This window comes from Pleurodeles waltl, chromosome 9, assembly GCF_031143425.1.
Source record: "Pleurodeles waltl isolate 20211129_DDA chromosome 9, aPleWal1.hap1.20221129, whole genome shotgun sequence".
Classification (NCBI taxonomy): domain Eukaryota; kingdom Metazoa; phylum Chordata; class Amphibia; order Caudata; family Salamandridae; genus Pleurodeles; species Pleurodeles waltl.
In genome coordinates this window covers 638,912,435-638,926,441 of record NC_090448.1, presented here as the reverse complement: position 1 = coordinate 638,926,441, position 14,007 = coordinate 638,912,435, and the positions used below count along the sequence as shown (strand labels likewise).

At 48.7% G+C, this 14,007-nt stretch overlaps 1 protein-coding gene across 2 annotated transcripts in view; it reads left to right on the top strand.

Annotated features, from left to right (window-relative positions):
* The window catches only part of PPP5C (protein phosphatase 5 catalytic subunit), a 269,413-nt gene that overhangs the window by 173,929 nt on the left and 81,477 nt on the right, over nt 1-14,007 (top strand). For both annotated transcript variants that reach the window (XM_069207677.1, XM_069207678.1), the window contains exon 9: nt 12,935-13,022. In XM_069207677.1, the coding sequence (XP_069063778.1) occupies nt 12,935-13,022 (88 nt within the window). The remainder of the gene's footprint in view (nt 1-12,934; nt 13,023-14,007) is intronic.

Here is a 14,007-nt window from a genome sequence, read left to right as displayed (position 1 = left end):
GGGGGGGGGGGGGGGGGTCCAGTGGACCCTAATGGAGATGAACCAGTTGAGGAACAGGACAACTGGTATGAGGACCTGGGTGAAGCCAGTGTGTTGGACACCTCACCTGACACTGATGTGGTTTCCTCTCCTGCTGTGGATATGGAGAAGAGAGCCTAGTTTGCAATGGTATTGTGCTGGGTGGCTGAGGCCCTGTACCTTAACCTGCCCTCAGTGGCAGTCAATACTAATGTGCTTTGCTTGGGAGACACCCACTCAGAACCCTTACGCCCATTTAATGAAGCCCTTACGTTTACCCTACTTGGGGCCTGGTCCAAGCCCTGCACAGGGGTCTCCTGTGAATCGAAGGATTGCCCTCTGCCATCACCATGCTCTTGGGGATACCATTTTCCGTACCCAGCACCCCACACTGAGAGCTTGGTGGTCAAAGCCTTCTCATCCCCTATCCACCCTGGTGCATCTCCACTGGGTAGGGAATCCAAGAGGATGGACACCTTCAGTAAGAGAAAGTTTTCTTCCATCATCCTGCACTGCGGTCAGTAAACTCTGTGTCTATTGGGCAGTAATTTCAATACACTGTGGGATTCATGTCACAACATAAATCTTATTTCCTAAATCGAAAATCATCTTTCAGTTAATCGTTCAATCAATCAATCACATTTATAAAGCGCGCTACTCACCCATAAGGGTCTCAAGGCGCTGGGGGGGAGGGGGTCAGTGCTCGAAGAGCCAGGTCTTGAGCTGCCTTCTGAAGGGGAGGTGTTCGGGTATGGCGCGAAGGTGACTGGGCAGGGAGTTCCAGGTCTTCGCTGCCAGAAAAGAGAAGGATTTTCCTCCGGCGGTGGTTTTGCGGATGCGGGGAACGGCTGCCAAGGCCTGACCGGTGGAGCGCAGAGTGCGCGGAGGGGTGTAGAAGGAGACGCGGGAGTTGATGAGTTTGGGTCCGAGGTTGTAGAGGGCTTTGTGTGCGTGGGTGAGGAGTCTGAAGGTGATCCTCTTGTTGACCGGGAGCCAGTGGAGTTTTCTCAGGTGTCCGGAGATGTGGTGGTGGCGAGGTATGTCCAGGATGAGTCGTGCTGCGGCATTCTGGATCCGTTGAAGTTTCCTCTGCAGCTTGGTGGTGATGCCGGCGTACAGAGTGTTCCCGTAGTCCAGGCGGCTGGTGACGAGGGCGTGGGTGACGGTCTTCCTGGTGTCGATGGGGATCCAGCGGAAGATCTTGCGGAGCATGCGGAGGGTGTTGAAGCACGCTGAGGTCACCGAGTTGACCTGTCTGGTCATCGAGAGGGAGGAGTCCAGGATGAAGCCGAGGTTGCGTGCGTGGTTGGTCGGTTGGGGAGTGCTGCCTAGGGCGGGGGGCCACCAGGAGTCGTCCCATGCGGAGGGGGTAGGGCCGAGGATGAGGACCTCCGTTTTATCTGTGTTCAGTTTCAGTCGGCTGTCTGTCATCCAGGTCGCTACTTCCTTCATGCCGTCGTGCAGTCTGGTCCTTGCTGATGTGGGGTTGTTGGTGAGGGATAAGATGAGCTGGGTGTCGTCGGCGTAGGATATGATGTCGAGTCCGTGTTTGCGTGCGATGTTTGCCAGGGGGGTCATGTAGACGTTGAATAGGGTGGGGCTGAGGGAGGATCCTTGGGGTACGCCGCAGATGATCTCCGTGGCTGCGGATCTGAAGGGGGGGAGGCGGACTCTCTGGGTCCTTCCGGAGAGGAAGGAGATGACCCATTCCAGGGCCTTGCCTCTGATGCCGGTGCTGCAGAGGCGGTCTATCAGGGTGCGGTGGCAGACCGTGTCGAAGGCTGCAGAGAGATCCAGGAGAATGAGGGCCACGGTTTCACCCTTGTCGGTCAGGGCTCGGATGTCGTCCGTGGCTGCGATGAGGGCGGTTTCGGTGCTGTGGTTGGCCCTGAATCCGAACTGAGTGGAGTCGAGGGAGTCGGAGGTTTCCAGGGCGGCGGTGAGTTGAGCGTTGACGATTTTCTCGATCACTTTGGCGGGGAACGGTAGGAGGGAGATAGGCCGGAAGTTTTTGAGTTCGGTGGGGTCTGCTGTAGGTTTCTTTAAGAGGGCGTTGAGTTCTGCGTGTTTCCAGCTATCAGGGAAGGTAGCAGTGGTGAGGGAGGCGTTGATGACGTCTCGGAGGTGGGGTGCGATGATGTTGTCGGCCTTGTTGTAAATGTGGTGAGGACAGGGGTCGGAGGGTGATCCCGAGTGGATCGAGTTCATGACGCGGGTGGTTTCCTCGGTGGTGGTAGGGTTCCAGGCGAGGATGGTGGAGATGTCGTTTGCGGCTTCCGGGGGCGGGTTCATGTTGGTGGTCGTGAAGCTGTTGTAGATGTCAGCAATCTTACGGTGGAAGAAGGTCGCGAGGGAGTCGCAGAGGTCCTGTGAGGGAGGGATGGGGTTGGTTTCTGCGTCCGGGTTGGAGAGCTCTTTGACGATGCCAAATAGTTCCTTGCTGTTGTGGGCGTTGTTGTCAAGTCTGTTCTGGTAGGCTGTTTTTCATGCGGTGCGGAGGCGTTGGTGGTGTTGGCGGGTGGTGTCCTTGAGAGCTGTCAGGTTTTCCTCTGTCGGGTTGAGGCGCCATGTCTTCTCGCGGAGGCGGCATTCTTTCTTGGAGTTTTTGAGTTCGGTGGTGAACCAGGAGTTTTTCTTGTGGTTGTTGGTGTTGGTTTGGGTCTTCAGAGGGGCCAGGAGGTTGGCGCAGTCGGAGATCCAGTTGGTGAGGTTGTTGGCGGCCTCGTTGGGGTTGCTGGTGCTGGTGCTGGTGGGTTGGTTCAGGGAGAGCGTTGCTGCGAGTTGTTCTGTGGTGATTCGGTTCCAGTATCTTTTTGGTGGTTGCCGGGGTTGGGCGATGTCGGGTGCCGAGGAGGGGTTCATCCAGGTCTCGGTGAGGAAGGCGATGTCTGGGTTCGTTGAGTTGATGAGGTTCCACAGTTCGATGGCGTGCCTGTGGACGGAGCGGGTGTTGACCAGGATGCATTCGAGGTTGCTTCCGGGGGCGTCGTTCTTGGTGGTGGCGGTGTGGGTCCGTAGGCAGGTGAAGCGGCAGTTGCTGCAGGTGAAGGGTCCGTGGGTACGTTTGGGGGTGGCGCGGTAGCAGCCCGGCGCGCGGCCGGGGTTGAGGTTGGCGAGGGTGGCGGAGTCATAGGTCAAGCGGGGGCGCGGGGGCCAGGGGTTCGGGCACTAGGCGCGGTCCAGGCGCGGACGGGCGCAGACGGGCTTGCCTTAGGCGCGCCTTTGGCGCGCCAGCGGCGCGTCCGCTGCGCGGCCTCGCAGCGGCCGCCATTTAAGGGGTAGGTGGGGAGGCGGGGTCAGCTGGGAGGCGGGAGGTGGGCGGGCAGGGGAGCTGGAAGCGGCAAAAAGAGCGGCAAAAAACGGCGGGAAAAGCGCGGTAGGAGCGGCGGGAAAAGCGGCAAGACGGCGAAAAGGGAACAAGAGCCTACTAAAATCTACTAAAGGGAGGGGCTGAGAGGGGAGGACGGCGCACGGCACTCGGGGGCACACGCACGGGATACAAGGAGAGAAAAGGGGAATTTCAGTCACTCGGGGGCACACGCATGGGATACAAGGAGAAAAAAGGGATTTCAGTCAGCACCAGCACAAGCTCAAGCACTCGGGGTACACGGGCAAGAAGGGGGGAGCACACTCACAGGAGAGGAAGGCAGTCAGGGACTGGAGGCGCTGCGTGAGCAGGGGAGCGACCTACCCGAGGGTCAGTGGTCGCTACCTCTGCCTCGCAGCGGCCGCCATTTAAGGGGTAGGTGGGGAGGCGGGGTCAGCTGGGAGGCGGGAGGTGGGCGGGCAGGGGAGCTGGAAGCGGCAAAAAAGAGCGGCAAAAAAGAGCGGCAAAAAACGGCGGGAAAAGCGCGGTAGGAGCGGCGGGAAAAGCGGCAAGACGGCGAAAAGGGAACAAGAGCCTACTAAAATCTACTAAAGGGAGGGGCTGAGAGGGGAGGACGGCGCACGGCACTCGGGGGCACACGCACGGGATACAAGGAGAGAAAAGGGGAATTTCAGTCACTCGGGGGCACACGCATGGGATACAAGGAGAAAAAAGGGATTTCAGTCAGCACCAGCACAAGCTCAAGCACTCGGGGTACACGGGCAAGAAGGGGGGAGCACACTCACAGGAGAGGAAGGCAGTCAGGGACTGGAGGCGCTGCGTGAGCAGGGGAGCGACCTACCCGAGGGTCAGTGGTCGCTACCTCTGCCTCGCAGCGGCCGCCATTTAAGGGGTAGGTGGGGAGGCGGGGTCAGCTGGGAGGCGGGAGGCGGGAGGTGGGCGGGCAGGGGAGCTGGAAGCGGCAAAAAAGAGCGGCAAAAAACGGCGGGAAAAGCGCGGTAGGAGCGGCGGGAAAAGCGGCAAGACGGCGAAAAGGGAACAAAGCCTACTAAAATCTACTAAAGGGAGGGGCTGAGAGGGGAGGACGGCGCACGGCACTCGGGGGCACACGCACGGGATACAAGGAGAGAAAAGGGGAATTTCAGTCACTCGGGGGCACACGCATGGGATACAAGGAGAAAAAAGGGATTTCAGTCAGCACCAGCACAAGCTCAAGCACTCGGGGTACACGGGCAAGAAGGGGGGAGCACACTCACAGGAGAGGAAGGCAGTCAGGGACTGGAGGCGCTGCGTGAGCAGGGGAGCGACCTACCCGAGGGTCAGTGGTCGCTACCTCTGCCTCGCAGCGGCCGCCATTTAAGGGGTAGGTGGGGAGGCGGGGTCAGCTGGGAGGCGGGAGGTGGGCGGGCAGGGGAGCTGGAAGCGGCAAAAAAGAGCGGCAAAAAACGGCGGGAAAAGCGCGGTAGGAGCGGCGGGAAAAGCGGCAAGACGGCGAAAAGGGAACAAGAGCCTACTAAAATCTACTAAAGGGAGGGGCTGAGAGGGGAGGACGGCGCACGGCACTCGGGGGCACACGCACGGGATACAAGGAGAGAAAAGGGGAATTTCAGTCACTCGGGGGCACACGCATGGGATACAAGGAGAAAAAAGGGATTTCAGTCAGCACCAGCACAAGCTCAAGCACTCGGGGTACACGGGCAAGAAGGGGGGAGCACACTCACAGGAGAGGAAGGCAGTCAGGGACTGGAGGCGCTGCGTGAGCAGGGGAGCGACCTACCCGAGGGTCAGTGGTCGGTCAGAGGATCGTTAACATTTGGCTGAAGAATAGAGCAGCAGGATGGTGCATTAAATGTCATTAACCTTTTTAGTGTTGTCTTCATATCTCAGAGGCACAGAGACCTCTCCAGCCATGTTCATCCTGGACATGGTATGGTACTGGGCAGCTAAAATGATACACAAATGGAGATTAGATACAGGAAGGGAGGTAAGAGGAATGATAAAAGTTAAATGAATCAGCAAATTCAAGGAAAGAGTGTAAGAAAGAGATGAGCTCTAAAGAAGGAAGAGCTGATAACAGGACTGAACAAAGGAAAGATGTATATAAAAGTTAAACTCCCTTTTAAACACTGGAAAATCAGCTCCCTTCATATTGTATAACGCAATATTGTGAGCACTGATAATCACTAATTTTTGCGCATTTGGAATACTGCAAAAACATCATCTGAATTCACAAAATAGAAACGAAACAATCAAGCCTAACTATTCCCACAGATGTAAGGGATTGTGTCTAAAACGTATCTTTCTATGCATGAAAACATTATCATTTTCTGCATTTGAGTTCCAGTGCTTGTTTGTATTCCAAATCTGCATTTAAATAGCTTTTACAGTGCCCCGGTCTATTCTGCTTAGTAATTGGTGCACCCAGATTGTGAATAGAACACAGTAGCTATGTAAATTAATATATATATATATATATATATATATATATATATATATATATATATATATATATATATATATATATATATATATATATATGTATGTATGTTCGGTGGCATGTGTAGCTGCAGATACACAAGCTGTGCATTATCCTGCCATCTAGTGTTGGGCTCGGAGTGTTACAAGTTGTTTTTCTTCAAAGAAGTCTTTTCGAGTCACGAGATCGAGTGACTCCTCCCTTTCGGCTCCATTGCGCATGGGCGCCAACTCCATCTTAGATTGTTTTCTTTCTGCCATCGGGTTCGGACGTGTTCCTCTTCACTCCGTATTTCGAATCGGGAAAGTTAGCTAAATTATCGAAAATTCGACGGTATTGTTATCGTTCGGTACCCGGTTAGTGTTATCGTATCGGCACCGACATCAAGAGCGCTCCGGCAGCCCTTCGGGGCTTCCGTTCTTCACCGAGGCCTAGTCGGCCCGACCACACCCGTCGTCGAAGACTAATGGACCTGACCCCCTTCCGCTTCTGTCCTAAGTGTCATTCGAAGTATCCCTATACAGACCAGCACTTGGTCTGTAATCTGTGTTTATCACCTGAACACAGGGAGGATACTTGCGAGGCTTGTCGAGCATTTCGATCGAAAAAGACCCTAAGAGATCGACGAGCAAGAAGACTGCAAATGGTGTCGACACCGAGAGAACAACTCTACGTCGGAGAAGAGGAAAGCATTTCCATCCAGGGATCGGACTCGGAAGAATCCGAAAGTGACAGAACCTCGGCGGTGCAGCGAACAGTGAGTAAACCTGCCCCGTCCAAAACTCACGCAAAGATATTTAAGGCCAAGGGGACGCTGCTGCCAACAGGCCATGGCTTAACCCATCGAAAAGAAGGTGACCAAACATCGGCACCGAAGAAGGCCAGGGATATGCCGAAGACTTCCGACTCTGGTCGAGACTCTGGCACCGAACGATCTCGACACCGAGAGTTCGCCTCACCCAAAGTGAGAAAAATATCTTCGGAACCAAAAAAGACTATGGGCCTGATTACAACTTTGGAGGAGGTTTTAATCCGTCCCAAAAGTGACGGTATAGTGACGGATTTACCACCAGCCGTATTACGAGTCCATTATGTCCTATGGAACTCGTAATACGGCTGGTGGTATATCCGTCACATTTGGGACGGATTAACACCTCCTCCAAAGTTGTAATCAGGCCCTCTATCTGACACCTCGGTACCGAAAAAAGCGGCTTCGGAGCAGAAAAGATGCTCTTACACAGAAGAGCAAGGACTTTCCAGCCAAAAGAAGGAAAGACCTAGATTTGAGCAGGAATTAAGTATGGAAGAACCAGACCAAACACAAAGGAGGTTACATATCCAGAAAGAGACTGGAAAAATACAAACTTTACCTCCAATCAAATCTAAAAGGAAACTTGCATTTCAGGAGACAGAAATGCAGCCTAAGGCAAAGGTGGTTAGAGAGAAATGCCCTACACCAAAGTTTTCACCACAGCCGTCCCCACCGCACTCACCACAACTGTCACCAGTGGGAACACCTCCAATGCAGTCACCCACACATACAAGGATGACACAGGATGATGCTGATGCATGGGACTTAAATGATGCACCAGTATCGGATAACAGTCCGGATTGTTATCCAACAAAGCAGTCACCTCCAGAAGACAGTACTGCATATACGCAGGTACTATCCAGGGCAGCTACGTTCCACAACGTAGCAATGCATTCAGAGCTAATAGAGGATGATTTCCTGTTTAATACCTTAGCATCCACCCACGCCTCCTATCAGAGTCTGCCAATTATCCGGGTATGCTCAAACACGCAAAACAAGTATTCTAGGAGCCAGTTAAAGGAAGGGCTATCACGCCTAGGGTTGAGAAGAAGTACAAGCCTCCCCCAACAGATTCTGTGTTCATAACACAACAACTTACACCGGACTCATTGGTTGTAGGAGCAGCAAGAAAGAGAGCAAACTCTCAGTCGTCAGGAGACGCTCCACCGCCTGACAAAGAGAGCAGAAAGTTTGACGCAGCGGGAAAACGAGTGGCAGCCAATCAATGGCGGATTGCTAATTCGCAAGCCCTACTTGCTCGCTATGACAGGGCACACTAGGACGAGATGCAACACATCATACAGCACTTGCCCAAAGAACACCAGAAATGTGCCCAACAGGTTGTGGAAGAAGGACAGGCCATATCCAACAACCAGATAAGTTCTGCACTGGACTCTGCAGACACGGCAGCACGAACGGTCAACACGGCGGTAACCATTCGCAGGCATGCATGGTTAAGAAGCTCTGGATTCAAGCCAGAGATCCAACAAGCGGTGTTGAACATGCCTTTTAACCAGGAACAATTGTTTGGGCCAGAAGTTGATACAGCAATTGAAAAGTTAAAAAAAAGACACAGACACGGCCAAAGCCATGTGCGAGCTCTACTCCCCACAAGTCAGAGGCACCTTTAGGAAACCACAATTCAGAGGAGGTTTTCGACAACAAACATCAGAGCCTTCCACCTCTCAAACCAGACCCACCTATCAGGCACACTATCAAAGGGGAGGGTTTTGTGGTTCCTTTAGAGGACAATTCCCAAGAGGAAGGGGAAAGTTCGAGGCAACCAAGCCAGACCAAACAAACAGTGACTTCAATGTCACAAAATGCCAGCATTTCTCACCAGTGGGGGGGAGGGGGGGAGGAGGCTAACCGCATATTATCAGAACTGGACACATATTACCACAGACTCATTGGTCCTATCAATTATCCATCATGGTTATTTCATAGAATTCACAAATTTCCCACCAGATGTGCCACCAAGAACACACAATCTGTCCAAACAACACATAGACCTATTACAAATAGAAGTGCAAGCACTATTACAAAAACAAGCAATAGAGCTAGTACCCAGTCATCAGAAAGGAACAGGCGTCTACTCACTATATTTCCTAATTCCAAAAAAGGACAAAACGTTAAGAGCTATCTTAGAACACTGAATCTCTTCATCAAATCAGACCACTTCCATATGGTAACACTTCAAGACGTAGTTCCTTTACTAAAAAAGGAGGACTACATGTCAACATTAGATCTCAAGGATGCGTATTTCCACATATCAATCCTTCTCACAGAAAATACTTAAGGTTTGTAATGCAAGGCGAACACTATCAATTCAAAGTGCTACCGTTCGGGATAACAACGGCCCCAAGAGTATTCACAAAATGCCTAGCAGTAGTAGCCGCTCACATAAGGAGACAGCACATGCACGTATTCCCATATTTGGATGACTGGCTAATAAAAACCAACACTCAACAACAGTGTCTTCTTCACACACAATACGTCATAGAAACTCTACACAAACTAGGGTTCTCTATAAATTACCAGAAATCTAATCTGCAACCATCCCAAATACAACAATACTTGGGAGCAACACTCAACACACATAGAGCAATTGCCACTCAAAGTCCACAAAGGGTCCAAGCGTTCCAAAATCTAACATCAAGCATACAGTCAAACCAACACTACCCAGTAAGGTTTGTAATGAAACTTCTAGGCATGATGTCTTCATGCATAGCCATTGTCCCAAATGCAAGGTTACACATGAGGCCCTTGCAACAGTGCCTAGCAAAACGATGGACACAAGCACAGGGTCAACTTCAAGATCTAGTGTTGATAGACCGCCAAACACACTTCTCGCTTCAATGGTGGAACCCTATAAATTTAAACAAAGGGAGGCCATTCCAAGACCCAGTGCCTCAAGCTGTTAACACAACAGATGCTTTCATGATAGGGTGGGGAGCACACCTCAACAAGCACAGCATACAGGGCCAATGGGACAATCAGCAAAAACAACTTCACATAAATCATTTGGAACTGCTAGCGGTGTTTCTAGCATTAAAATCATTTCAACCACTGGTAGCCCACAAACACATCCTTGTCAAAACCGACAACAATGTATTATCTCAACAAACAAGGGGGGACACACTTGTCACAACTGTGTCTCTTAGCACAAAGGATTTGGCATAGGGCAGTTCTCAATCACATTTGCCTGATAGCACAATACATACCAGGCATTCAAAATCAGTTAGCTGACAATCTGTGGAGACCACCAGCAAACTCACGAATGGGAAATTCATCCCCAGATCCTACAGGATCACTTCCGCCGATGGGGAACACCAAACATAAACCTATTTGCAACAAAAGAAAACACAAAATGCCAAAACATCGCGTCCATGTACCCACACCCTCAATCCAAGGGCAATGCACTATGGATGAGTTGATCAGTGATATTTATTTACTTACGCTTTTCCCCCCTCTCCCACTCATTCCTTATCTGGTCAACAAACTAAGTCAAAACAAACTCAAACTAATACTCATAGCACCAACCTGGGCTCGCCAACCGTGGTACACAACACTGTTGGACTTATCGGTAGTACCCCACATCAAACTACCAAACATACCAGATCTGTTAACACAACTCAAACAACAGATCAGACACCCATATCCAGCATCGCTCAATCTAGCAATCTGGCTCCTGAAGTCTTAGAATTCGGACATTTAAATCTTACACAAGAGTGTATGAAGGTCATTAAACAAGCAAGAAAACCAACAACAAGGCATTGTTACGCAAACAAATGGAAAAGATTTGTTTGCTACTGCCACACTAACCAGATCCAACCACTTCATGCCTCCACAAAGGACATTGTAAGCTACTTATTACACTTACAAAAGTCTAATCTAGCATTCTCTTCCATTAAAATACATCTCACTGCAATATCTGCCTATCTGCAGACTGCACATACAACATCGCTTTTTAGAATCCCAGTCATTAAAGCATTTGTGGACGGACTAAAAAGAATCATACCCCCAAGGACACCACCAGTACCTTCGTGGAACCTTAATATTGTATTAACACGACTCATGGGCCACCATTCGAACCCATGCATTCTTGTGAAATGCAATACCCTTTATACAATTACTTAAACATAAAGTGGTTCTATGTACAAATCTGAAATTCTTACCAAAAGTCATATCCCATTCCACCTAAACCAAACTGTGGAACTCCCAGTCTTCTTTCCTCAACCAGACTCAGTAGCCGAAGGAGCATTACATACAATAGACATAAAAAGAGCACTAATGTATTACATTGTTTTGTTCTGACAATTTCATAAAACAAAACAATTGTTTGTAGCCTTCCAAAAACCTCATGCAGGTAATCCTATATCCAAACAAGGCATCGCCAGATGGATAGTTAAATGTATTCAAACTTGCTATATTAAAGCTAAAAGAGATTTACCTATTACACCAAGAGCACATTCCACGAGGAAAAAAGGCACCACAATGGCTTTTCTTGGGAATATACCTATGACCGAAATTTGTAAGGCAGCCACCTGGTCTACGCCTCATACATTTACTAAGCATTACTGTGTAGATGAGTTAGCAACGCAACAAGCCACAGTAGGACAGGCTGTATTAAGAACATTATTTCAGACAACTTCAACTCCTACAGGCTAAACCACAGCTTTTTGGGGAGATTACTGCTTGTTAGTCTATGCACAGCATGTGTATCTGCAGCTACACATGCCACAGAACGGAAAATGTCACTTACCTAGCGTACATCTGTTCGTGGCATGAGACGCTGCAGATTCACATGCGCCCTCCCACCTCCCCGGTAGCCTGTAGCCGTTCTTAGTTGAATGAAAATTGTAAATATGTAAATAAATATTCTTTTGATACACATTAAGTACATACATAACTACTCCATTGCATGGGCACCTCTAGTGTACTCACAACTCCTACCTCGCCCTCTGCGGGGAAAACAATCTAAGATGGAGTCGATGCCCATCCGCAATGGAGCCGAAAGGGAGGAGTCACTCGATCTCGTGACTCGAAAAGACTTCTTCGAAGAAAAACAACTTGTAACACTCCGAGCCCAACACTAGATGGCAGGATAATGCACAGCATGTGAATCTGCAGCGTCTCATGCCACGAACAGATGTACACTGGGTAAGTGACATTTTCCATATATATATATATATATATATATATATATATATATATATATATATATATATATATATATATATATATATATATATATATAATTTATTCTTACTGTTTAATACTGTGTCCTGCTGACAGTATGAACCTTCTGTCTATGCCTCTGGCTCGTGTGCAAGTTTACTGCCCAACTGGCACACCTGTGGAAATCTTACCTGATTTTGCATGTCCTTGAAGCTTACAGCCATCTAAGGAATATAGAAGAGGTAGGGACCCAATGATGATTTACACATGCACAGTCTTCTGGCACTACATAGTCACAAAATGCTTATGGAAAGATTGAGTTATATTTAACCAAGTGTCATTGTTGAAACAAGTTATTTGTAGGTCAGTCTTATCTAATAATATAGCAAGGTGGCCTCCAACGTTTTCTGTAATAAGATCTATTTACATTAAATGAAAACCATCCTGAGCTAATACCAAATATTTTCTATACTGAAATAGCTACCACCCTATGCAAGATTGCCTGCAGTGATGACTTCAGTTCATCATGCAGGATTAACGGTAGTAATGCTGAATAACAAATGCTTCAGTAGTTTGGGATAGCGCTGCATGAGTAATACATAAAAGCCATTTCTTTGGGTGTGGCGCAAAGGTAATAATAGTAGTAAGCCTCCCCATACCAGCATGGTTGATCACTCAAATATTGGTTTTAAATGCATTTCAGAAGTTCAACCATTTTTCAAACAGTGCATATGATTTCTGAATATAGTCACACTCTCTAGTCATGAATATAAACTTTGTGTTGACATACATCATTAATTCAACAAAGCAGAAGATCCTCATTTGGTAGGCTAGGTTGGACATATGGTAGCTACTTAATGCCTGCTGGAGAGCTACATGTAGCTCCCAGGTTTCTCTTTGGAGAACCCTGATGTAGTAGTTACTGCTTAGTGACTTATTTTCTTGCATTCTCTTTCGTTGGCTAAGCCTTATCTGAACAATTTATTATGAACACTCACCATGGGAATACAACCAAAAAAAGCATACTCTATTTGGCAATAATGTAGGAAGAAAAATCATATGTCATTGTTGAGACTGCATTCTCTGTCCTTGCTGGCATAACTGTTGCTTCCTCTCACAGATTATGCATGGGGGGCTATTCAGTGAAGATGGCATCACACTTGAAGACATACGAAAAATAGACCGAAACCGCCAGCCTCCAGACTCTGGTGAGTTCAAAACAGCAGAAGTGTTGTAGTGGCCTGAGATTTAACGCCTAAGGATTAGGCAGATTTGCAGAAAGACTGTTCCAGCCTCCGTTTGAGAATCTTTAAGGAACTCACACTTATGATACTAAGAACTGATACATTGAGCATGCAGGTTGGTGTTTCTGATGTCACAGTGATATTTTGGCATGGGCACTTCAGTCACATCGGAATATTTAAGCAGATGTTGCTGTGAAGTTGTCTGATATGGTGCTTTTTTAAAGATGTGATCTGGTAGTATGGCAATTGGGATGGGGGTTGTGCACAAGGCAGTTTGGAGCATGAATAGGATAGTGTTTTGAATCACCTGTTTGGCTACTGTGAGATTTCAGGTTACTCAGGGTATGATGCTTGTTTGGTTTTTTTTAAATTCAGAAAACATTATACAGACCCAACTTGTCTTTTGTAAGGTTACATCTGCAGATGTCTGAGAGAAAAATATGATTAAATCAGCCACTGCCCAACCAAAAGCCCTTGCATGCTGCCAGATCCACCTCCCTTACCCAATCAATCCCTGAGTTGCCTGAGGCAGAAGAGAGAGAAGAGCAGTCTCTGCATTCGCCCACTTTTTAGTTCAATTTTACCAACCTATCCCTGACTTTTTGGGTAAAAGAGAAGAAATGATCAGCCTCTCCCTACTGCCCAGCTCCTGTATACTCACCCCCTTGTCCATTTCCCCACCTGATTTCCTGTTTTTCTCAAGGAAAGAGAGTGGAAGATCAGCCTATGCACTCTGTCCAGCTCCTGTTTGTCTTATTTATGAAAGCCACACCTCCTAACATCGGTATCATCCCCGAATACACAAAACCTTTTAAATAGATGAGATTCTGCATTAACCAAGTTGTCTCCAAGGGGCACAGTGATTATAGCTGGATGTTTTATTTCTTCTTTTGGTGGGGGGGGGGGGGGGGGGAGAGGTCTGCCCCTTTATAATTTCTGTGCATCTATA